Source organism: Carcharodon carcharias, chromosome 26 (genome assembly GCF_017639515.1).
Source record: "Carcharodon carcharias isolate sCarCar2 chromosome 26, sCarCar2.pri, whole genome shotgun sequence".
NCBI classification, from domain to species: Eukaryota; Metazoa; Chordata; class Chondrichthyes; order Lamniformes; family Lamnidae; genus Carcharodon; species Carcharodon carcharias.
This window is the reverse complement of record NC_054492.1, coordinates 41,055,928-41,080,797: the sequence shown is the minus strand read 5'-3', so window position 1 is coordinate 41,080,797 and position 24,870 is coordinate 41,055,928. Positions and strand designations below refer to the sequence as shown.

At 46.8% G+C, this 24,870-nt stretch overlaps 1 protein-coding gene across 2 annotated transcripts in view; it reads left to right on the top strand.

Moving 5' to 3' along the window:
- Positions 1-24,870, top strand: part of myo1ea (myosin IEa) — a 154,144-nt gene that overhangs the window by 72,353 nt on the left and 56,921 nt on the right. For both annotated transcript variants that reach the window (XM_041174806.1, XM_041174805.1), the window contains exons 7-12: positions 2,896-3,027; positions 4,995-5,129; positions 6,227-6,359; positions 15,313-15,509; positions 19,593-19,673; positions 24,156-24,242. In XM_041174806.1, the coding sequence (XP_041030740.1) occupies positions 2,896-3,027; positions 4,995-5,129; positions 6,227-6,359; positions 15,313-15,509; positions 19,593-19,673; positions 24,156-24,242 (765 nt within the window). The remainder of the gene's footprint in view (positions 1-2,895; positions 3,028-4,994; positions 5,130-6,226; positions 6,360-15,312; positions 15,510-19,592; positions 19,674-24,155; positions 24,243-24,870) is intronic.

Below are 24,870 nucleotides of genomic sequence, written 5' to 3'. Positions count from 1 at the left end.
AGTCTGTCTGTCAAGTCCCTGTGAATAGTTATATTTGCAGCTATACGCACGCTTCTTGGAGTAACTGCTAGACCCTTACCAGTTACACTCCTTTCAGAGTTCCATAGACATCTTTCCCAGGGAGCTATATCTTGTCTCAATGTCTGTTGTTACTCTGTTAAAATTATAACTAGTATATCAAAAATGTTTTAAGTGGGAAGGAAAACCAGATGGGGTGTGTAACAGGGGTCAGATTAACAAATGTTTGTAATTACCCCCATCTGCCCATTTTCTCCTAATCCCTCTGGAATGTTGCCCCATTACCCAAATACCTTCGGACAATAATTGGTGATGTTCATTGTTAATAATATAAATGTTTTGGGCCTAATGCAGTGTGAATATGTTTATGCTCCCACTTCTGTGGGCAACAACGACTTTGTTCATTGACTGCTTCCCTGATTTGAAATAGTCAAGATTGACTTTTGCTCATACCTGTGGCACGTCCTAATCAATCTCATGTTTGGGATTTTCATTGGCTGAAAATCCACCTTTTGGCTTTACACTCCTTTTTTGTGGAGTTGCTTCGACCCCAAACATCGCAACAGCAAAAGGGGGAATAAACAAAGGGAGCAAATTGTTAGAAAGCTTTTTTTTTTGTGTGGGTTTGGCAAACAAAAGAAAAAAAGATTGAAACTAAATTTTAAAAAGTTTAAAATCAACCAGGAAATGAATAGGAAAGAGGGAGCATGCAGGAGAGGCATGAGGGGTGAAGCAGATATGTTCATATTTTATCTTTAATTAAGATAAACACATAAGAACTATATTCTAGTTATATAGCACTTAGATCAGCTCATTGGAGCAGCTTTAATACCATTATATTGGTGTTTCTTTTCAGTGTTGCTGGATGTTACATAAACCCTTATAAAACTAAGGCCAGGATTTTGCCCTCGTTGGGCAGGCTTGGCGGGGGTGAGTGGGAGGGGTCAGGAAGCTGCCTGCTGCCTGCGATCAGGCCACAACCACGACTTCACGCTGGCAGACCAATTGAGGCCTGCCCAGTGTGAAACCCCTTCTTGCAACGCTCAGCGCTGCCCGCATGAGAGAGGTGGTGGGGGGGAGGGTGAGCAGGGATCTGCGCGCAGAAAAAGACCTGTGAGGCATGGCGCTGCGTCAGGGAGATGAAGATTTTAAGAATTAAAAATAAAGAATTTTAAGATGCTTTTTTTTAAAAAAAAAGAAGTCCCCTCTGTGACTCTGTCACCTGAGCAGGGACATGTTAGAAATTAATATGAAATGTTATCGTTTTTTTCTTTAATGATGGATCAAAACCTCGTCCCACCCATGGATGAGTTTTCGCAAAAAATGCAGCCATAAGGTTGGACAAACAGTGAAAAATTTAATTCAATGACATCTTTAATGGTCTTAATAGACATTGTCAGCGGGCGAGCTGCCAACTTGCACATGCGCCTGCCGACCGAAATATCGTGCGTCGTTTTACGCTCGTTCGGGTTGAGCACGCACCCCAATGAGCCAAAAATTCTGCCCTAAATGTTCCAGGGAGATGACTAATTTTACAGATTTAAAATGGTGAATTAATCAGGTTCTCTCAGTAGAAAGCATCGCTCGCAGGGCAAGGCATCGCTGCCCTGCAGACCTTGATTTTCCATATTGTTAAATGAACAGATAGAAAAATCAGGAACCGTGAGCTGGGATTACCCAAGGCATGCTCCCTGTGATTGCCTGAGAGGGGAATTGACCAATAAATTTATAGCGCTCCTCAACCTCTTTCCGTTCCATTTGTAAATGGTTAAACCATTGTCACGCTGAAACGTTTGACTGCACTGAGAATATAGGGCAGGATTTTCCCATCAGGGGGCGGGGCCCACTCACTGGTGAGTACTGTGTCGCCGGATGACATCGGGTGGAAATTTTCAGGAAGGCGAGGGCTCAGCAACATCAGCTGCGCGCCTGTCGACCTGTCAGTGGCCAATTGAGGCCATTGACAGAGCCATTGAAGTAATTAATGGACCTGCCCATCCAACCTTAAGGTTGGCAGGTCGGCCAGGAGCCCCGGCGGGAATTAGAAAAAGCGTGAAACCTCATCCACGGGCGGGAGGAGGTCTCATGTAGGTTTTAAAAAATGTAGTTAAAAGTTTTTTTAAAAAGTCACGGACGTGTCCCAACTCATGTGACAGCGTCACATGAGGGGACATGTCAGGGAAATGTTTTGTTTCTATTTTTAATGTTTTTGACAGCAGAGACGATCTCCCTGAGGCAGCACTTAGCCTCGGGGAGATGAGTGGCCTCTTTCGTCCGCATGCGTGAAAGAGCGCACTCTCGGGTTTAGGGAATCCCTCCCCCTCCCCCGCCCACACAGCGAGCACATAGCGCTTCTGTGCGGACGTCACACTGGGCGGGCCTTAACTGGGAGCGCCGATCGGAGGTGCGCCTGTGCGTGCTCGCACTTCAACTTCATCCCCAACGGGGAAATTCCTGCCCATAAACTCAAATGCTGGGTCCAATTTTAGTTCAAGTATAAGCATTAATTTTTAAAAAGATGAGTTGGGAAGCATTCCAGAAAAATTGCTGCTGATTAAGCTTGGTGATGTACATTAACTTATGTCCTCCTCAGACTTACAGACATTATTCCATACCTTGTAGCTAAGGAGGGAACTTTAAGTGAGCTATTTAAACTTGATTTCCTATATTAAAGCGGGTCCAATAAAAGGTTTAAAAAATATATGTGGTGATTGTTGGTAAAAGACAACAGTATAACCATGAAGTGATATAAAAGGGCTGCGTAGAGTTCCACAGTTCTGATGCCTCAATTAAATTCTTTACTGTGTAATTCATGGCTGCTGCTTGTTCTATGTCTGTGGCTTTCTCTGTTATTAAAAATATAACTGATCTGTGCAGGGGAAATACTTTGAAATCCAGTTTAGCCCAGGTGGGGAGCCAGATGGTGGAAAAATTTCCAATTTTCTACTGGAAAAGTCCCGGGTTGTTACACGGAATCCTGGAGAACGAAGCTTCCACATTTTTTACCAGGTTGGTGGTAAAGCTTTTATTCCCTTTCACGAGAAATAAAGCAACTAACTGAAGTTGTGGGTGGTCTAGGGAGAGAGAGAAACTGATTTCTCTTCCATACCTGCAGTGCTATCGGTGGAAAGTGCAGGTGTCCAGCCATTCTCCACTCTGCATGATATGTTTAATTTTTAAAGGTGCTTAATGATACCGCACTATATAAAAAAAACCCCACAACTAGTGAGTGATGTAATTCAAATTCACTCTTTTGTGGGTACAGTATACCATACAAATGCAGCTGAAACATTAAAAAATACATATACACTTGACCTACTTTAGTTGCTAATTAAGTATCTTTGCTGCATTATGGAAATTCTGGAAAGACTGGGCTTTCTGCAAACGGAGTATAATGTAGGGAAGTGTGAGATTATTCACTTTAGTAGTAAGAGTAAAAGGAGGTCTTGTGGTGCAGTGGGTAGCATCCCTACCTCTGGGTTCAAGTCCCACTCTGGGACGGGTTGATTATTAGCCTGTAAATACTTCCAATATGCCTGATGGCAGGTGGCATGAGTGGAAGAGTTTCCTGGTCAGCCAAACTGCAGAAGGCAACAGTACTTTGCCAAAATCCTGAGTGGACTTAACAGGGTGGATGCTGAAAGGATGTTTCCCCATGTGGGAGAGACTAGAACTAGCAGACACAGTTTAAAAATAGGGGGCCTCCCATTTAAGACGGAGATGAGAAGAGTTTTTTCCCCTCTGAGGTTCATGAATCTTTGGAACTCTCTTCCCCAGAGACCGGTGGAGGCAGGGTCAGTGAATATTTTTAAGGCAGAGGTAGATAGATTCTTGACTAACAAGAGAATCAAAGTTTATTGGGGGTAGGTGGAATGTGGAGATGAGGCCACAATCGGATCAGCCATGATCTTATTGAATGGTGGAGAAGGCTCGAGGGGCTGAATGTTCTACTCCTGCTACTAATTCATATGTTCATATATATGTTCATAAGCGTACTCATGCACCAATCCAAAGTCCATGGTCGCCAATGTCCTCTTAGGGAATGGTATCTGGAGGAAGAGTAAGGATAAAAGAGCAGAATGTTCTTAAAAGATGTGAAACTCTAAATATTGATGATAAGTATAGCAAGCAGTTAGAAATACAGATAGCACATTGGCCTTTATTGCAAGGGTATTGGAGTACAAGAATAAGGAAATCTTACTGCAATTGTGAGACAACACCTGAAATATTGTGTGTAGTTTTGCTCTCCATATTTAAGGAAAGATGTAATTCAATTGGAGGTGGCACAGTGAAGGTTTGCTGGATTGGTTCCTGGGGTGAGAGGGCTGTCTTATGATGACAGGTTGATTAACTTGGGCTTACACTCTCTGGAGTTTAGAAGAATGAGAGGTTCTTTCATTTTTGAAACATACAAGACTCTGAAGGGGGCTTGACAGGATTTCTCCTGGGGAATCTGGAGCAGAGGGGCACAGACTCAGGATAAGGGGTCAATCATTTGGGACAGAGATTTGAGATTTCTTCACTCAAAGAGTTCTGAATCTTTGAAATTCTCTATCCCAGAGGGTTGTGGGTTCTCTATTGTTGAGTATATTTAGGGCTGAGACAGACAGATTTTTGACCTTTCAGGGAATCAAGGGAAGTGGGGAGCGGGAGGGAAAGTGGAGTTGAGGTCGAAGATCAGCCATGATTGCATTGAATGGCAGAGCAGGCTTGAGGGCCCATATTCCTGTTGCTATTTTTGATGTTCATATTTATTTATCCATGGGGGACCGGACACTGAAGAGGAAAATTCTTCTTTGTACCATGTATCCGATTTAAGCTGTTTGGTTTACACTGTTCTAAATGGAATTTGCTTTGTTAGTATTCCAATTGCAGCTTAGTCATCTAATTATGCAACTAGAGTTAATGCACATGTTGACTCTTGTTAAAAATGGTCCTATTCAGCTCAATTGGCTTGATTTTTGTCTCTCTTCCAGCTTATTGAAGGTGCATCCACAGACCAAAAATCCAACCTGGGAATCACCAACCTGGACTACTATTTTTACCTCAACCAATCTGGTTCCTATAAAGTGGATGACATTAATGACCGGAAGGATTTTCAAGAAACTTTGGTGAGGTTTTATTTTGACTTCACATAACCAGTTACTTTACTTTATATTGACTTAAACCATCCCTCTGGTTAGGTCTAGCACAAAGGAAGATGGCTGTGGTTGCAGTGACAATACCATTATGCCATTGCTTCCTCAATACTCTCCATTTGCCTGGATAAGTGCAGCTCCAACAACTCTCAAGAAACTCAACACCATCCAAGACAAAGCAACCCACTTGATTGGCACCTCATCCACAAACATTTACTCCCTTCTCCATGGATGCACAGCAGCAGTGTGTACCATCTACAAGACGCACTGCAGGAACTCACCAACCCTCCTTAGACAGCACCTTCCAAACCCATGACCACTACCATCTAGAAGGACAAGAGCAGCAGCCACATGGGAACACCCCTCCTGGAAGTTCCACTCCAAGCCATTAATCATCCTGACTTGAAATACATTGTCGTTCCTTCACCATTGCTGAGTCAAAATTCTGGAACTCCCACACTAACAGCACTGTGGGTGTACCTGCATGACATGGACTGCAGCGGTTCAAGAAGGCAGCTCATCACCACTTCCTCGAGCAATTAGGGATGGGCAATAAACGTTGGCTTAGCCAGCGACGCCCACATCCCAAGAACAAATTTTTAAAAATCTGCGTATTCCATTTGTTTAATGGGTAAATGCACCACATGGTGCTCTGTGCCCTGCAGACAGACATTTGTCCGGTTCCATTGGAGTTGATTCTACATAATATAGTGTGCAAAGCCTTCTGCCCTTCTTTATTTGAAGGGTCAGTCAAACAAAGCCTGCGATATACCTCCAGGCTTAACATAGCCAACTACCGAATCTCTTGGCCTTTCAACAAGATCCTGAGATATTTAGACTTTTCAGTCACTTCCTGAGAGGAATGAATATTCAGAGTTCTTCACTTGCAGGCTTTTCTGTAAATACTTATAAGTTAACAGACCATAAATTATAAACCAGCAGCGAGCCCAGAGATTCTCCACGTCACTCACCCCATCAGACGTTATTAAGCTTCACCGGCAACCTAAGGAGTCAATCAGTCTGTTTTGCACATATGGATGTTACCTAATTTTAAATGATTGTGTTTGCAGCACGCTATGAATGTGATTGGAATCTTTGCTGATGAGCAGGCTATGGTTCTACAGATTGTGGCCGGTGTGCTTCACATGGGGAACCTCAGTTTTAAAGAGGTTGGCAACTATGCTGCTGTGGAAAGTGAAGAATGTAAGTACTTTGTTTCCGAATTGTACTGGAGTCTTGACTGTGTGTTTTACAAGTCAAGATGTAACAGTAAATTTGTGCAAGACCACAGTTCGAGGACCATGTGCAGTTTTGGGCTCCATCCTATAGGAAGAGAAAAAGCAGTTCCATTAAGTAGTAACTTGCCTGAGTTTTCTTCAGATGTTTCAGAAGGAAGCAGCGTAGTGACTGATCTTGTAAAGGTAGAGGGTGTTAATGTTCACACATGTGAAAAAGCTAGGGATAAATCAGGAAAACATCGAAATGCTGCGACAATTTGCTGGATCCCATGAGGCTGATATTTCTTCAACTTCTTAAAATCTTTCTAATGATGTGATTGGAGCACAGATTGAAGATAAGGATGTTCCTCCGACAGCCAAGAACAGTCTTGTAGAAGATGGGGGTCCTCATAATATTTCTGCAGAAGGTGTAATAGAAAGAAGTGAATGAAATTGTTATTGTTGGCGCTGATCAGCCAGATTCTAAGGCCGGAAATTTTCTGGCCCCACTGGCGTCGGGCATCATGGCGGGTGAGTTGTGGGGGGGTGGGGGGGTCAGTGGGGCGTGGGGACAACATGGCGAAAAGGACAAAAATCGGTTTCACGGTGTCGTGAAACCAGTTTGCAATTGTCTGCTGCACCCGTCAATGGAGGGTCGTGTTTTGTGCCACCACACGTCGGGAACCTAATTTCCACACTTTAGCATCCCATTATAAGCCCTGTTCGCCTATTCATGCCAAAGTGTTTCACCAACTGTACATAAGTGCACCTGGCGAGCAGCACTTCAGGACTTTGAGATTTGTTTGCTTGCCTTCCTGTAGCACCAGGCTTCACAGGCAGCACCACATCTAACGGGCAGGTCTCTACCTACCAGACAATGAAGATGCTTTTCAACGGCTGCAGGGCTAGGGCTTGCTTGGGGAAGGGGAAGAAGCAGCCTCAGGCAAGGGAAGAGGCTGCAGGGCAAGGGCTGTACTGGGGAAGGGGAGTGCCCAGTGGTGTGTGTGGGGGCACGTGTTGATCTGTGCAAGTGGCCTGAAGATGGTGAGGGCTGAGGAGGCAGCCTCCAGAGGAGATGAGGCCAGATGGGGTTGTGAGGGTGTGTGTGAGAGAGATTGATGTCCCTTGAGCTGGCAGAGAGTGAGATGCCAGCGAATATTTGATGGCCTTGTGAGTGTGTGAGTTTAGAGTGATGAGATGGTTGTCTTACCCTGGTGGCATGGATGAGATCATTCACCCGTTTTCTGCACTGGATGACCGACCTCTAATGTGCAGCATTGGCACTGACCACCTCTGCCATCACCTCCCAAACCAGAGTGTTGAGACTGAAGGGCCTCCTGCGGCCAAAGCAGGGCTAAAGGACATCGCGGTGAGCCTCCTCGGTGTCCAGAAGGCATCCTAGGGATGCGTCTCTCAATAGGAGGGGACTGCACCCTTCTTGCCTTCTGGGGCCATGTTTTCACCGGAGCTGTCCTGGGCTGCAAGCATTGAGAACTGTGCGCACAGCCACAGTTTAAATAAAGCCCCCCCCCCGCGTGAGGGAGTAGCGAGGTAACGGCCTGCCAGTGAGATGCGTGTTTCCCATGGCTGCATAATTAATTAGGCGGGAATCGGGCGATTATGGTTCGAAAACCCAGCAAAGGACATTTTTCCCACCCTCCACCACACGTTGTGCAAGTCTGGAATGATTCCCACCTGAGTACACTGGACAACAGAGTGAATTTGATGTCAGTCTTAAACAGGCTGCATCAGGCCCAAATGCTGTCAGGAATGAACAGGAAGTGTGTAGCACAGATTCACCAGATGTTGCCGAGTATGAAGAAGGAGCTGGAAATATTGGTTCAAAGGAAATTACGGGGGGATTTGATGGAGTGTGTAAGAAAGAAAGATTAGATGGGTCCAGGTGGAGGGGAGCAGACTATTTCCAGCGGTTGAGTGATTCATGAAGAAGGGACATTTTATTGAGAGTGGAGGAAGGGAAAACTTTCTATACAAGGGCTGTGAGGAATGTATCATTCGAGTTCGCAATTCAACCAGAAACCATGACAACATTTACAAATAGTTTTGATAGGTTATTCAAGGAAACTGGATGGTACATGTGGGGCAGAATTTTACCCTCCCCTGCCGGCAGTTTGTAGGTGGGGGTGTGGTAGGGTGGGGAGGTGGTGTGGTTGGGGGGACGGCCGGAAAATTCTTTGGATGGTCTTTCCACCTGCCCCGACGTCTCCCCAATGTTACGGTGGGATGGGCAAAGCCTAGACTGGCCCACCACCCTTGCCCCAATTGAGGACCTTAAGTGGCTAATTAATGACCACTTAAGGGCCGTTTCACACCCAGCCTCAGTTTTTAGACTGGCAGGAGAAGGTCAGGGAAAGGGCAGAAACCTGAAAAGTGACCTTGCTCAGGCCTCGGGCCAGAAGGGAGAGGTTGTCTCCATCAACTTGGACATTCAGCCTCAAAATATCTGGCCTTTGCCAGTGCTCCCTCCACACCCCTCCACCCCAGGCTCTCCACCAGCACCCCTACACCCCTCTGCCCACACCTCCCGGGTCTCACTTCCCCTCCCCGCCCTGAGACCCCCAGACTTACCTGGTCCTGAACGCCTGGGACTAAGACTCTGGGGACTGCTTGCAGTTGCGCATTCCTGGTCATTGCACCTTTTGTTGCTGCTGGGACAAAAGCGCTGCTTGCCTATCAGCTCTCTGAGGTGGGACTTCCTCCTGAGTGAGGGGCGGAAGTCTTGCCTCCAGCCAATTAAGGATTGTTGGAGCGTTAAGTAGCTGTGGGTCAGCCAGAATCGCCAGCAATGTGTTCGCCACCAAGTCCTCGGGAAACTCCTGGCCGTGGATACAGCCTGGGTACATGGGACATAGATTCCTGCTGGTGTGGAATTGCTTGGGTCAGACAGCCCAGTTCTGTGTTGTAAGTTCTGTGCAAACATTAGCGAAATCACCATTGACGCTGAGATTTGACCACATTGCATCTACAATCTTGGAAGCATACGGATATGCTTTGCCTGCTATGTTCATTCTTGCCTGCCATGGTTGTGGTATTCAGAGCCTTGAACTTGCCTCCCTCGCGTGGGACACACTGCTGAGAGCGGCTTTGGCCATCTAGCCACACTCTGGTAAATCATGCAATGTTATTGCCATGTACAATGCGGTGTGCACGTGGAATGTTGAGGTTGACCTTAACTGTGTGATAGCGTAAAGGGGCGATAGCGAATCAGTCGCCTGTTTTACATCACCTCCAATTTGCATTTCCATTGACTCCACAGAAAGAGATGAAACGGCTGCTGATTCACTGTCCCCCGTTTTATACTCTCACAATGCAGGGAGACGGCGGCGTCGTGGGTAATGTCACTGGTCTTGTAATCTGGAGGCTCAGGCTAATTTTTTTTTATTATTCGTTCACGGGACATGGGCTTTGCTGGCCTGGGCCAGCTTTGATTGTCCATAAAGCAAGAAGCACCACGGCAAGTTGGAATTTAATTTCAATGAATAACCTGGGGCAGAATTTTGCCCTTGTTGGGCAGGGGATGGTTGGAAAGCTGCCCTCCGCCCGTGATTGGGTCCCGACCACAATTTCACGCTGGGTGGGCCAATTAAGGTCCCCCCCCGGTGTGTCCCCCCCCCCCCCCCCCCGCAGCGTGAAACGTGTGTTGCACCGCTTAGCATTGGCTGTGTGGGGGTGGGGAGGAGGGCGAGCGTACATGTGCATGTGGCGCGCTGATGAAAAGTTCCCTGAGACACGGAGCAGCTTCAGGGAGATGAAAGGTTTTGAAAATGAAAAATAAAAAATTGTAAAATGTTTAAAAAAACATGTCTCCCCCCCCCCTCCATGTGACTCTGTCACTAGAGCGGGGACATGTTATTAATGAAATGTTAAAATGATAATTTGATTTTTAATTGCTTTTGGAAACCCTGATCTGATCCCGCCCATGGATGAGGTTTCCTAAAAAATGCAAAGGCCGCTTGGCCTTTTCGCTTGCCGGTCCACCGTAGGGTTGGATGGGGGGGGTGGGCAGCAAAATAATTACATTTGGTTAGGACGTTAATGGCCTTAATAGGCCTGTTGGTTGTTGGCGGGCTCGCTGCCGACTTGCGCACCTACCGAAATATTGCGTGAGTGCTCGATGACGTTAGGACGCTTGCCCGACATCATCACACGTCATCCTACGCTTGTTTGGGTCAGGCACGTGACTGCCCAACGAGTTAAAAATTCTGGCCCTGGGATTGGAAAGCCGGTCTCCGTAATGGTGACCATGAAACCATTGTAGATTGGTACAAAAACACACCTGGTTCACTAATGCCCTTTAGGAAAGGAAACCTGCCTTCCTGACCTGGTCTGGCCTATACATGAATCTAAACTGCCTCCTGAAATGGTCATGGCAAGCCACTTAGTTCAAGAGCAATTAGGGATGGGCAACAAATGCAGGCCTTGCCAGCTCACATCACATCTCATGAAAGGATAAATAAAGAGAATGTCAGGATTGATCCAGTGGAGTGAGAGACAGGATCGCGGCTTCAATAGGACATCAACGAATAATTTCTCAATCAAAAAAGGAGCAGGTTGTGGGACATAGTTGGGCTTTTCTGTTCCTGAATCGTTCTAGCAGCGATTTGAAACTCTTCTCCCCCTTGAAGTTTAGCAAACTTTTTATTGAATCTGTTTTTGAAACAGTGAGGTAAAATTTCCTCTCAATAGAATGAAAATCAGGCGGGTTCTACAGTCGGTAATCAACACCTCTTGGTTACTGCCCAAGTGCTATAGATTCACATTTGCCCCAATGTATCTAATTAAATTGGAGTCTCTTTTGAAGATGTGGAAAGGGCTGGTGTTTTGTTCTACTATTTGATTTACTGTGCTATACATGTACTAAAAATAAATAGAGCCCTTGAAACAAGAAACAGGAGTTCAGATGGCTACTGTCAGATTTCTGTACTGAACATTCTTTCTCTCCTCAGGAAGTGTTTGATTTCCTGTTTCTTCTCTCGCGCGCAGTTTTCCCTTGTTTCTGCACATAGCCATCTTCTGTTCCGTTCTGGACCATTTTGCAGCATTCCCTAATTATGGAGCATTTTTTTATCCCTGGGATTTTAGCGCCTGCCTGTAGCAGTCTGCATCCTGTTCTGAAACATCTGTGCTACTGCAGCTGCCAAAACCCACCAACATCACTTTAATTTAAAACAGGGCTCCTTCAGTTGACTGCAGCCATCCTCTGACCGTTCTGTGACCAAAATTCACCATCTAGGGAAAATTTTTATTTGAATGCCTAGTGGCGAGAATTCCCAGCGGTCCTGATAGATTCCCAGAATCGGGATGCCTCATGTTGGTCTGTGGTTATTGATTTTAGGAGGATTAAAGTAGGCTTTTGAATGCTGTCCAAGGGTATAGGGCTGGGGATGTGCCCCCTGCCTCCCCCAGCAGGATGGCAAATTTAAAGGGGGGGAGGGGTGGTCTCCCCCCCCCCACCTTCCTGCCTATCCACAATCAGTCTCCTATTTTACATCAAGTGGAGGAGAGTCAGGTATCCCACCTACCCTTGGGCCTCATGAGGCCCTTGTGGCCAAGAATGGTGACAGGAGAGGCCAAGACCAAGCGGGTAGCCTTACAGCTTTCATCACATGGGCTGCTATCGGGCAAAAAGGAGGGGTGAATCCTCCTTTGGGTGATGTGGGTGTCCCCAGTGCATATTGGAGGGAACCCCACCAAGGGGTGCAGGTTAAAGGGGGGGTATCAACCTCAGCTCCCCTGCGCTGGTGTCTGCCAGCCAAGCCCACCCATAGCCCAGATCTAGCAGCCCAGGCTCCATCACCTCTTCTTCTTGGGGACTGGTTGTAATCCCAGCAGTGGCCACTGCTTGAACCTGACGCTGGTCGCTCTCTAAGGCAGGACTTCCTCCAAGATCAGGGCAGAGGTCTCAATCTTATACGACTAACGCTGCTCCCCAGCGTAAAATGACTGTGGGCCAGTCAGTTTTTGGGTGGGTTGACAACTGACTTTTCAGTCCAGGGGGCGGGGAATACAGTTCCCCATAAATTCCAGCCCGTGATTCACTAAGGGGTTGTGCCCCTCTACATCGGCTTCTCTTGAAACCACTGACTCAGAGCTGTAGTCCCACAAGGGTCAGCAAGCCTCAATGGAATGTTTGCTTCCTTAGAGCTTCCTGGAGACCCCCTTGATAAGACAAATATAATCTTAGGTAATCAATGCAATTTTTCAGTGACTTTGCTGTTGCCGGAGGGAAAGTTCTCCCCACTGCAGGGAAGAGCCCATTCTCCACCTCTCATGATGGTATGGCCAACATTGGGCACACATTGTATGGCACAGCAGAAGCACAAACCTGCCTCCCACCCAGTTGACAATGGGATAGAGCTGATTGTTAACCTGCTGTGGAAATTGCCCAGTATATATCCCATTGCTTTTAAAAGGATGAAAGTCAAACCAGTTCTACGACAAGCAAGCAATCCAACCAGGTGGTGAATATAAAAATGACCCCCCATTGCGTGGAGCATCAACATCGCCACCAGATCTTTTCCGTTCATTTATTGTGTTAGCTGTGAGTCAGTGGCAGCACACACCTTCCATTGTGATGGAAGGTAAAGTCCTTCTCCAGAGACATGAGCACAAAGTCTAGGCATATACACCCAATGCAGTACAGATGGACAGGACTGGGGAATTGTCCTTGGTGGTCTTCTCAATATTTCATCACTAAGGCAGATTATCTAGTCATGATCACATGGCTTTTTATGAGGTTTTGCTGTGTACAAATTGCCCAGTATCTTTCCTACATTTTAACAGTGGCTACACTTCAATAATGCTTTATCAGCTTCAAAGCAGTTTGGGATATGCTAAGGTCATGCATGAAAGACACTATATAAATGTAAGTTATTTCTATTACTGTTCATGAAAGTGTTCTTTTTGACACAGCTCACCATTGCAAACCTCCCAACACACCGTATTTTCAGTCTAATAACAACTGCATTTAATTCTTAAGTGGCTTCAGTTCAAATCTAAATTGAGCTATAATTCATTTAATGAGCAACATGTGAATTGTTCCTTCAAAAGTGAAAGTGGTGAGATCCAGAGCTGTGAGCATGGTGCTCCAGCAGTGTGTGAATTCTAATCACTCCTCAGTAATTAAGTTCATCTGTGTCTGAAAGTCAGAAACTTTGAAAGATTGGGATTCCCATTTTAATTCTTGTGGGCAGGAATTGCCAGAATTCAAGTACCTCAGGATTGCTAAATTGCCAGGAATTGTGGCTCAGGCGGGATGAAGCTGATGAGATTGTGACTGTTGAAACTTTGTGTACCGGGGATATGATTTCCTCCAACTATCTGCTTGCGTCGCTGGATGGTGCGGGCTCTTGGGGGCACCAGTGACCCACCAGTACCACATCAAAGCTGCATTCTTCAAGTATGAGCCTATTCAATAAACGTAAGCCTCGCCCAACACCCACACGTGGAATGGGCCTGGCTAGGATTTAATAAGAGCAGAATCAATTGAGGGACAATCTGACTGAACTAGACAGTGGGGGAGAAGTGTTTAGAAGAGAATGGTGTGCAAGACCATGTTAAAGGCTCCAGTCTGGACTGGAGCCCTTGGCTAGATTACTGCAGAGCAATGGGCCACTAAGGCTGAATGCACCATCTCTAGCACAACCTCAGCAAGGTTCTTTGGGCTCATTCAAATCAAGTGTTAACTTCCACACAAAACACTACATATATGCACTGGACTATCCTGGAGCTATTTTCTCATTGTTCATGTTACATTTTAGGTCTTTCTTCATATATATTCTTTATAAATCACTGGGTAGGCCCCCGCTGGATTATTGTGTGCAATCCTGCGCACCACACTTTAGGACAGATGTCAAGGCCTTGGAGAGTGTGCAGAGGAGATTTTGCGGGGGAGATGTACTGGAATGGTGCCAGGGCTGATGGACTTTGGTTATGTGGAGTGACTGATAAAGCGGGGATTGTTCTCCTTAGAACAGAGAAGGTTAGGGCAAATTTCATACAGATGGACAGAACTATGAAGGATTTTCATAGAGTAAATAAGGAGAAACTGTTTCCATTGGCAAGACAATCAGTAACTAGGGGGCACGGATTTAAGGTAATTGGCAAAAGAGCTAGTGGACGTGAGAAGAATTTTGTAGCATACTGAGCTATAATGATCTGGAATTCACTGCCTGAAACAATGGTGGAAGCAAATTCAATAGTGGCTTTCAAAAGGGAGTTGAATATATTATTGTGAAGGAAAATGTGCAAGATTATGGGGAAAGAGCAGGGGAATGGGCCAGAACACGAACAATGGGCTGAATGGCCTCCTTCTGTGCTGTATAATTCTATGAATTCCAAAGATGCCTGATAATATTACTGCCTGATGGTTTGAAAAGAATCATTTAGGAAAAGTCCCCCAGTTTACTTGAACTTACCATTTGGCCTGCAGAATTGCTCTGGAGGATGTTAACTTCCAAGTGCTTAAGCTGCTATCTCTACATCCTCTCACTATCCAGTGGAAGTATTAACGTAAGCATTTTGAACAAGTGATCACCTCCAGCAAAATAGTGCAGGGCAAAATTTCAGGCAAAACACGTTGAGCATTTGTATGCTAGCATGTCAGTGTCATTTTAGGGCTTATATTTATCTTACCTTTCGTCTAGTGTTTCTCAAAAGAAACTTGCTAAATTGTATCATTGTAAATCAAGCTACAGGAAAATATTTCTTTGCCCTCCAGCATTCTCCATAATTAAGGCCTCTGAACAAACCAGCGTAAAAATTCAGCATCAATCAATAAAATAGATTTTTGCATTTATTTTATTAATTCTGAACTTTGGAGCGTCCATCAATTGAAACTTTAGTTTGCAAAGGAGCCGAGGCTACCATATGTATCGGGTGAACAAAAATTCTTAAGTCTTCTGTATTTACCCCCACAGTCCTGGCATTCCCAGCTTTCCTACTCGGTATTGATCAAGAGCGACTGAAGGAAAAATTGACCAGCCGCAAAATGGACAGCAAATGGGGAGGAAGGTCTGAAAGCATTAACGTCACGTTAAATGTCGAGCAGGCATGTTACACGAGGGATGCACTTTCCAAGGCTCTTCACTCGCGCATCTTTGACTACTTGGTAGATGTAAGTACAGCTGGATACTTTGTCTCTGCACAGAGACTAATGTGGCTTCTAATGATCATAAAATTAAACCATCCTGTTAAATATTTAAAGGGGCAGTACCCTTGTGTGTTGCATGGTTCTTCATTGCTTCCCTGCTGGGCCCATGGAGCTGCTTTGAGACATCTTTGACAGTTAAATCAGCAAATAGGCTGTGAAAAGGGCACATGAAATGCTGGGTCAACATTGAGGAATAAACATGATAGTACACTTTCTCTTAATAGGTAACGAATGCATTTGCGAGTGTATTTATTTCATTTCACACAGACACCCAAGGAAGTGCTTTGAACAACGAGGACACCCCCCAGACCATCCTTCCTCTCTAACTGATTTGAAATGCTTTTTACTGTATTGCGTTGTTTTGCCCCCAGCAATTGCAGATGTTTTATGCCATATGTGCTCTGTTGATGCTGCCACAAAAGTAATCTTGTTTGACAGTGCTATGGCGAGAACAATACTCCCTTCATTAAATTATCCTCATGTACCAAGTCCCTCATTGATACAGCATTGAAAAAAATACTTGTTAGAAGCAGAAAAGAGAATGCAATGAACTGTCAGGTTTCTGCAATTAAATGTTTTATATTTGATTTGATGTTAGGGCATTGAACAGAGCAGTTGTAGGAACGTAGGAGCAAGAGTAGGCCATTCAGCCCCTCAAGCCTCCTCTGCCATTCAACTATATCTTCTACCTCAATGCCATTTTCCTGCATTATCCCTGTATCCCTTGATGCTTTTAATACCTCAAAATCTGTCAATCTCTGTCTTGAGCATACTCAATCACAGCCCTCTGGGGTGAAGAATTCCAAAGGGTTTATTAAATAATTTTCAAACATTTGATAACCATGTCCCAGCTGATGTGACACAGTCACATGAGGGGACAGGTGTAAATGATTTCTAACTTTGTTTTTATTTCGAGGTTTCATATTGAAGATAATTTCCCCGAGGCAGCTCCGTGCCTCAGGGAGATTTCTGTGCCCTTTCGCACGTATGCGTGTCATGCTGGGGTGGGGGGGGGGGGGCTTTATTTGGCCCGCCCACATAAAATGGCGGCACCCAGCCGATCGCGGGCGCCCGCTCCCTACCGGCCCACCCGACGGGGAGAAATCTCTCTCCTGTAGCTGGGATTTTCTGCTCCTGTTTGCAGCGGCGTCATAGTGGGTGGGAGTGGAAAATATCGGGAGATCGCAAAAACCAGTTTCACGTTGTCATAAAACCCAGTTTGCGATCGTCCGCTCCGCTCGTCCACGGTGGGCCACGTTTCACACCACTGCACGTTGAGAAGCTAATATCAATATACTAGAATCTCACTATAAGCCCTGCTCGCCGGAATCATCCCCCATACTGGACCACGAGCTCACAGATCAGGCTGACCTGTTTCACATTGGTACATAAACAACGTGCACCCGGTGACCTGCACTTGGCTCAGCACTTCGAGTGCTACCTTGCCTTGGGCAGCACTCGCAGTCATCAGTACCAGGCTTCATAGGCAGCACCATTTTACTGTAAGGGGGTCTCTATCTACCAGACCAGCCATAAAGCAGGGAGCGGTGTGTGTATTGTGTGTTGTGTTGTGTGTGTGTGTTGTGGTGTGTTGTTGTGTTGTACGTACATTGATCTGTGCAAGTGGCCTCAAGATGGTGAGGGCTGAGGAGGCAGTGTCCAGAGGAAATGAGGCCAGATGGGTGTGTGAGAGAGTGAGTGGCGATGTCCCTTGGGTTGGCAGTGAGTGAGATGCCAGTGAACGTGCAATGGCTTTGTGAGTGTGAAAGTTTAGAGTGATGTGATGGTTGCCTTACCCTGGCAACACAGATGAGATCATTCATCTTCTTTCTGCTCTGGATGGCCGATCTCTTCTTATCCCCTCGCCATCCGAATCCCATTTTGTTTTGCGTGTGTAAAGTTTTCTACTTTTCAAGGTAAAGGATATGAACTCATAAGAAATGGAACAGCTTTGCCAACCTCTAAAGTAAAGGTGGAATAGTTGGATGTAGACCGCTGCTCTTTTCTCATCAATATCTTCGCCTTCTCTCCTAAAAGTGCAGGTTCCTGCTGGGTATCTCTTCCAAGTGGTCATTCTTCATGTGTGAGCCTGGATCAGAAGTGTCCGCAGACTGTTGAGCCAGGGAAGGTTTTATGGCTGACCCCAATTCTATTCAATGCCCAAAATGCTCACTTTACAGTTTGTGTCACTGGGATCATCTGGGTTGGATCCACTCTGATCATTTTCTTCCTCTAGCTGATGGAATCAGCGAACATCAGGCAGACTGGATGACTCCTAGTTTGTACGACTTGACTGTAGCACCAGATGATGCCTTTGCTTATTAACCATTGGGAGAGATTCCCCTTTCTCCGATCCTGCGGAATAATTTATTGCAAGATGTTTGAGAGTTTCTTTGCTGGAGGGAGAGGTTGCAGGACCTAAGCTTAATCTTACTGGCCAACTTTGCCATTTTTAACACTATATCTCTTGCCAAAGCAAGATGCCAGGCAAGATTGTCATCAATACCCATCTGCGCATGTACAGAAATCCAATGATGTCGCTCCACTGTGCCCAGCCAGCCAGTGCCCACTGAGTATGTGCCAATGATCTCACCATTCACACATATGGCATCCCCTCCCCTTCTTTACACCCCAACCCCCCTCCTCACACCCCCATCCTCCTCCTCCTCCTCCTTCCCCCTCTTCCTCCTCCTCACACCCCCATCCTCCTCCTCCTTCCCCCTCCTCCTCCTCCTCACACCCCCATCCTCCTCCTCCTTCCTCCTCCTCCTCCTCACACCCCCAGCCCCCTCCTCACGCCCGCCCTCCCCCTCCTCACGCCCCCCCTCCCCTTCCTCACGCCCCCCTCCCCCTCACCCCCACCCCCATCAATCCCCCTCTTCTGTAAACTCTCCACCTAATTCCCGCTTGGACCAAACTCACTGCCCGAGGTCGGAGTCCAACTGGGGCCTCCCCCCGGAAAACCGACCCCCTCTCGGTGAGTGACAGGTGCTCTGGCCAATCCGCTTCAATGAGGAATGAAAGGACGTGGCCTAAAACACAGCTGTGATGATATGAGCGGTGCCATCTTTGCTCCTGGCTCACAATGATGTAACGGAGTAAAACACTGGGACTGCACATGCACACATTGGCAACAAACACAGCCTTTATTTAATTTTATGCCCCCCTTGTGACCATGTGAAAATTGTGTGCAATTTGTATGAGAAGGAGTCATAATGAAGATAGGGAATTTCTGAGTGGGTGTTCGTGTCTCCAGCATTTAAAGCACTTTTATCCAACCTGCAGCTGCCTCTACCCATTCATTTGAGGTTTTTTAAAAGCAGTGATAGCTCTGTGGGGAAATGCCCTGCCAAGTCAGCCATGCAAATTAATAAGGTTTCAGGTTTGTTTTTAACCCTTTGCGAGTCAGCTGGTTTCCATTTGGTTGAGAGGCGGGAATGCAGTATTCTTACCTAGAAAGGGGAAAACAAATAATCAGTCAGCAACCTGGCTGCTGTCCAGTGCCTGTCCCCCACCCTCACCCCATCCCAACCACCCACTCCATTCCAGCAAGGTGTGTTTTCTTGGATTTCAAGAGAAGGCAAAGTTGTGATTGGCTGTGATGTCCCCAATCCACATCCTGGGGCTTTCCATTGACCAGAAACTGAACTGGACTAGCCATATAAATACTGTGGCTACAAGAGCAGGCCAGAGGCCAGGAATCCTGTGGTGAGTAACTCACCTCCTAACCCCCCCAAAGCCAGTCCACCATCTGCAAGGCACAAGTCAGGAGTGTGATGGAATACTCTTCGCTTGCCTGGATGAGTGCAGCTCCCACAACACTCAAGAAGTTTGTCACCATCCAGGATAAAGCAGCCCACTTGATTGGCGCCACATCCTCAAACATGCACTTCCTCCATTCTATGCTATATTTTCGAAGATGATATTTTTATTAATACCAGACCGAGGAATTTCATACCAAAGTGGTAACTAAACTGTACAGCTACACTTCAACTCCAAAATATTTTTCCACAGCATGTGTAGTTAGTTATTTTGCATTTTTTCCAGTCCATTAACAAGGCTATGGAGAAGGACCATGAGGAATACAACATTGGCGTTCTGGACATCTATGGCTTTGAGATTTTCCAGGTATGGCTTTAGTTTACTGGCTTAGAATTGCACCAGTGCTATTTGTTTTTTATATTTATGTTCATGTAAAGTTCAACATCAAGTACAGTGTGTAGAGTGAAATTACTCTGAATGATTTTTAATTCTTCTTGGAGTGTTTCAGTACACTTTAATGCCAGTTGTGTTCAGGAAGTACTTGTACCCACCTAGTGTGAATGTCAGTAAATGTTGGTGTTTTCTCTTAGGGCAAGAAACTATTAATGGGGCAGAATTTTCATCTCGTGGGCGGGCAGGTGCACGCCCAACCTGTGCACGAGTAAAATAGTGCACGATGGTGTCGGGTAAGCATCCCGACATCATCGCACACTAGCGCGATGTTTCGCTTGGTGGGCACACAGTTGCTGGAGAGGTGCCCGCCATTAATTAACAGGCCGCTTAAGGTACTTAACAGTCCAGTTGACTGTGATTTTACCTTGCCCTGCGATTTCCTGCTCATCTCATGGGCAAAACGGGCAGGCGGCCAGCCAACATTTTCACAAACCTCATCCAAGGGCGGGATAAGAAAGGTGAGCAGCACTGCAGCGAAGAGTTTGGTAGATAGTTTGCAGCTAATTGCTTATTGGTACTTGGCAGCTTCATCTCTGTTTGGGGCTTCATTCTTAGCATTTCCAGGACTGATTGGTGTCTGCCAGGCTCCTGGAGGATTCAGACCATGTGCACCCTTCCAGGTATCAGACAGCCTTCCCTTACCCTGGTAATGAGGATTGTGGTCTCCCGTGGGGAGGAAGAGAGGGGCAGAAGGAAAAGGAAGCCAGGTGTCCCATAGGCAACCTCCAAGGGAGCAACCTGTGGGAGGAGAAGCGCAGGCACAAGCGGCGCAGGGACAGCAGGTAGTCCAAGGTGGAAGAGGCCGCAAAGGACACTACTATCCTGCTGCCAGGGTTTACAGGTGCGATACAGCTACCTCAATATGTACAAATTGCAATGCCGAAGGATGCACTGCCTCTCAAAGGAGACCGTGACCTCCAATTGTCAGATGTTTGGGCCTGAGATCACCTCCAACTGTATGGGTGGATACCCCATGCCAGTGGCTCTGAAGGGCACAGTGACCCTCAACTGCTATACCTCCAGCTCTTTCCAGGGCTCAGTGAGGGATCTTTGTGGAGTGTCCCAATCATCAGTTGCATCAAGTTGATGACAGATGTTCTGTTCAGGTGGGTTTGACATTTATTCTTTACCGTATGGATGAGGCCAACTAAACTGAGCAAGCCAGAGCTTTGCCGCAATTGCTGGGTTCTCCTGCATCCAGGATGCATTCGACTCCACACATGTGGCTATCAAGGCACCAGTGGGTCAGCCGGGTGCCTTCATCAACAGGAAGGGATTCCACTCCATGAACATGCAGATAGTGTGTGACCACAGGATGCAGATTCTTCAACGTCCTGAGACATTCCCAGGTGCCAAGGCTGTTCAGTGCTCCTGCCCGACTGGATGGATGGCTGCTGGGTGACAAGGACCATCCATTGAATAAGTGGCTTATGACACCCTCCACCAGCCAAGAACAGAGGCAGAGAAGCGTTACAATATGAATCACGCCTCCAACAAGTGCGGTGGTAGAGAGGACCATAGGTCTCTTCAAGATGCACTTCCGATGCCTGGACCGTTCAGGGGGAGCACTACAATACACCTCACAGTGGGTGTCACTGATCATGGTTGCAAGCTGTGCTTTCCACAATCTGGCACTAGCAAGGGGGGACCCCCTGAAGGAAAGGGATCATGACGCAGCTGCACAGGCCACAGATGATGAGTCCAGTGATGAATCAGAGAGGAGAGTGGTGAGGAGAATGCTGAAGGCATGGAGCCAGACCTCAGTAGCCTTCAGGGAGGCAGGGACACCAGGGACACTTTGATCCAACGCTCATTCAGCTACCAAAGATCAACTTCAAACACATGCCAGCACTGCCTCCTCCATCCCAGATGTCTGAAAGGACCCTTTCATTTGAACACAAAGAGCACTCAGTGCCTGTGCAATAAAGTTCAGAGCCATTTACATCCAACATTACACACTGGCGTACCCTGCAGCAATAAAATAAAAAGGTGAAGCATACTCAGACAAAAACAAAATTTATCTCATTTTGACAATTCCAAACTATTTACATTAACTTCTCTAATCTTCATTCCCAGACCAATATAGATAAAGTAAACATAAATTAACACAAAATCATCCGTGATCTGTTCCTCTTGTGCTCATGGTGCCTTTAACTTATGTTTGTGAGTGCTACATCTCCTTGCTGGCACCAGCGTTGCTCACTCTGCTGTCTTGTTGGCCTTGATGACCTTGGCAGTCGTCCTATGGCCAGTAGAGCCTGTGCTGACCCTGCCTGGAAGGGAGCAGCCAGTGCCACGATTAGCATCTTCCCAGCCTCATCGGATGCCATGGTTACTGGGATGGGACAGAGGAGCCCAGAGAGACGACAGGCAGCTCGTGCGCCAACGTGAGGTTGTTGTCAATCTCCCTGAACACCATTGATGGATCGGCACCTAGCTGGGATACTGGGTTCCTCATCCATCTCCCACACTGACACTGACCACCTGAGGTCATTGCCTGTGTGAGGGTTTGCAGGTCTGAGCGCAACCCCAGGAACCCCTTGTTCTGTTCCTAGAGCTGCCTCTTCATGAGTGGCCACTCTCTCAATGGAAAACGCAGTGCGCTCGGCCATGAGGGTCAACACAGTGCTCATGCTCCATATGGACTCCAACATCACGGAGACCATGGTATGCAGACCCTCATGGATGTCCACTAGATCCTCCCGCAGATCTCGCTGGACATCCAGCATCTGCCGCCTAATGGATTACTCCAGAGGCTCATTATCAGCCTTCGACTGAGCATCATCCTGGTCTCCAGCAGTCTTCCGACTGCCGATGCCCTGGGCAGTCTCTGCCTCCACCTGCATCTCAAGCGACTGTGAAGTGCCCTCACCAATGTGCACCAAGATATTCGCCACCAACTTAACGGCTGGTGCTGGTATCTGTGCTGGTGCCCGCTTCAGAGAGTGGGTGTGACGCAGGTGAAAATGATGCCCGGTGGTCCTCTGGTGTCAGGGGTGGTCCTCCTGGGCCTGCCTGCTGCTGAACCTAAAAGGGAGAAGAAGGACATATCATCGGTTAAAGTCATCACACTGTCACTGTGCATGCCAGGCACATGGGTGAGACAATGGCGATCTGCATCACCATGCCATCGTCTTTCAATGATTAATGGGGACTCCAGGTTCAAGGCTTCCCATCAATGAAGTGACTACCCTAGAATGGTTGCACAACCCAAAAGTATCACCTCTATGCACTGTGCTCTTACCTTTTGTCTGGCACCCCAGCCTCTCCACGTCCAGTGGCACAGGGAGCACGCCAGTTCTCCAGCTCCAGGGTATCCTGCTCGAACCTGGTTAGCAGCAGCAGGCTGGGTGGGCCTCCACCTATTCGTGCCCTCTCGTCTTGGTTATGGTTTGTCTTCTCCTGAAAGGACAGAGGAGCATTGATTGATCCATCCTATAACTGCAGCGCCATTGCAGCCTGGCCAACCCCAGGAACACCTCACAAGGCACATCCGAGTCGTGGCCCTCGAGCTGCAAGGCACTCAGTCCAAGCAGCCAGGGTTCACCCCCTTGCACAGCTTCAGCGTGATTGACAGTTGGCACTCAGACTCTAATGCCCCTTGAGCTCCATGAAGGGACGGTCACACCATAACGCTTCTGCACACTGACCAAGCCAATACAGTACTCACCCTTCCTGACCACAGCAGCTCGTTGAAGCGCTCCCAGCACTGCACCCATGTGTGCCGCACCACATCATGGCTGCTCACCGCCTCCTCCCATCTCTGGGGACAAGGATGTTCCCCCTGGCAGCCAGCTCCTCCAGGAGGACTGTGAGGCACTCATCAGAAAAGCGGGGGGCCTGAGTGCCCACCTGACCTGCCCCTCCCACCTGGCGTTTGCAGCCACACTCGACTCCATCGTTACAGCGGCAGATGTCCTTCCTTGGCAGCCTTTCTGGAGCTGTCGAGGTCATGTTTAAACTGGCTTTCAGGTTGCCATTGGACCCGGTGGCCTACAGACCCCTGCTCAGCCCTTCCGGGGAGGGTGGAGCTGGGTTTCACACTGGACGGGCCTTAGTTGGACCCCCAGCGTGAAATCACAATCAGGGCCCAATCACGGGCGGTGGTCAGACCTACCCACCTTGCCCGCCCGACAAGGGGAAAACCCTGTCCGTGACATTAGTATGTGAACAGTTAATGCGTTGGTATGATATCTCTTTAACCCCCCTTTTTTAACTCTGTGTTATCTGGTTTAAATGGGTTAATGCTTCCACTAAAACAACAGAGAAATGCTGGGATCAGACCCTGCTGTTTGACCCATCGATATAACTAATACTCATTTCTAGGGTTTATTGAAAGAACTTGTGTGAAGCCACTGTCTCCATCTTTTAAGATGTTCTCCTGTGTATTTGCAGAAAAACGGCTTTGAGCAGTTTTGCATCAACTTTGTGAATGAAAAGCTCCAGCAGATATTTATTGAGCTCACTCTGAAAGCTGAGCAGGTATGGCCAACTGTTCTAATTTATTTATAGTGCTTAAGTAGTCCATCCACTTAGATGGCCCCTTTATTGAAATAAATTCATTAAAACGTCAAACTGTGTTTCCATATAACTTATTCATGCCCTCTGTAACCCTCCAGAAATGTATCCAAGATATTTGCATTTTTATAATGAAGGTGCAGTAGCTAAGTTTGGACATAAGCCCTTCAATGATGCGGTATGATTACAGGCTCAAGAGGCTAAATAGCCTACTTCTGTTCTTATGTCCCCATTATTCAATCTGGAATCTTATTTCATATAATAGCCCTGCCATTGAAATATATTTTTGTTTTGCTTGTTAGTATTGTTGAAGCGTGATAGATATCGGAAACTTGGAGAATGAAGGTGATCTATTTATAAAGATCATCTGAACAAGCAGATTATATTACAGCCCTTAACTGCTTTACACTGCTTACTTTCCACAAATCAGGCAGCTTTAATTGTGTGCATATCAATTACGTGCAACTTTAAGGAAAATCTAGAGTTTTCTCCCATCTGTTTCAATTTACTTCACACACACACCCCACAGTTTTCAATCAGACTGACCTTGAGCAAGAGGACAGATAAAAAAAAAATAAAATTCTGAAATCTT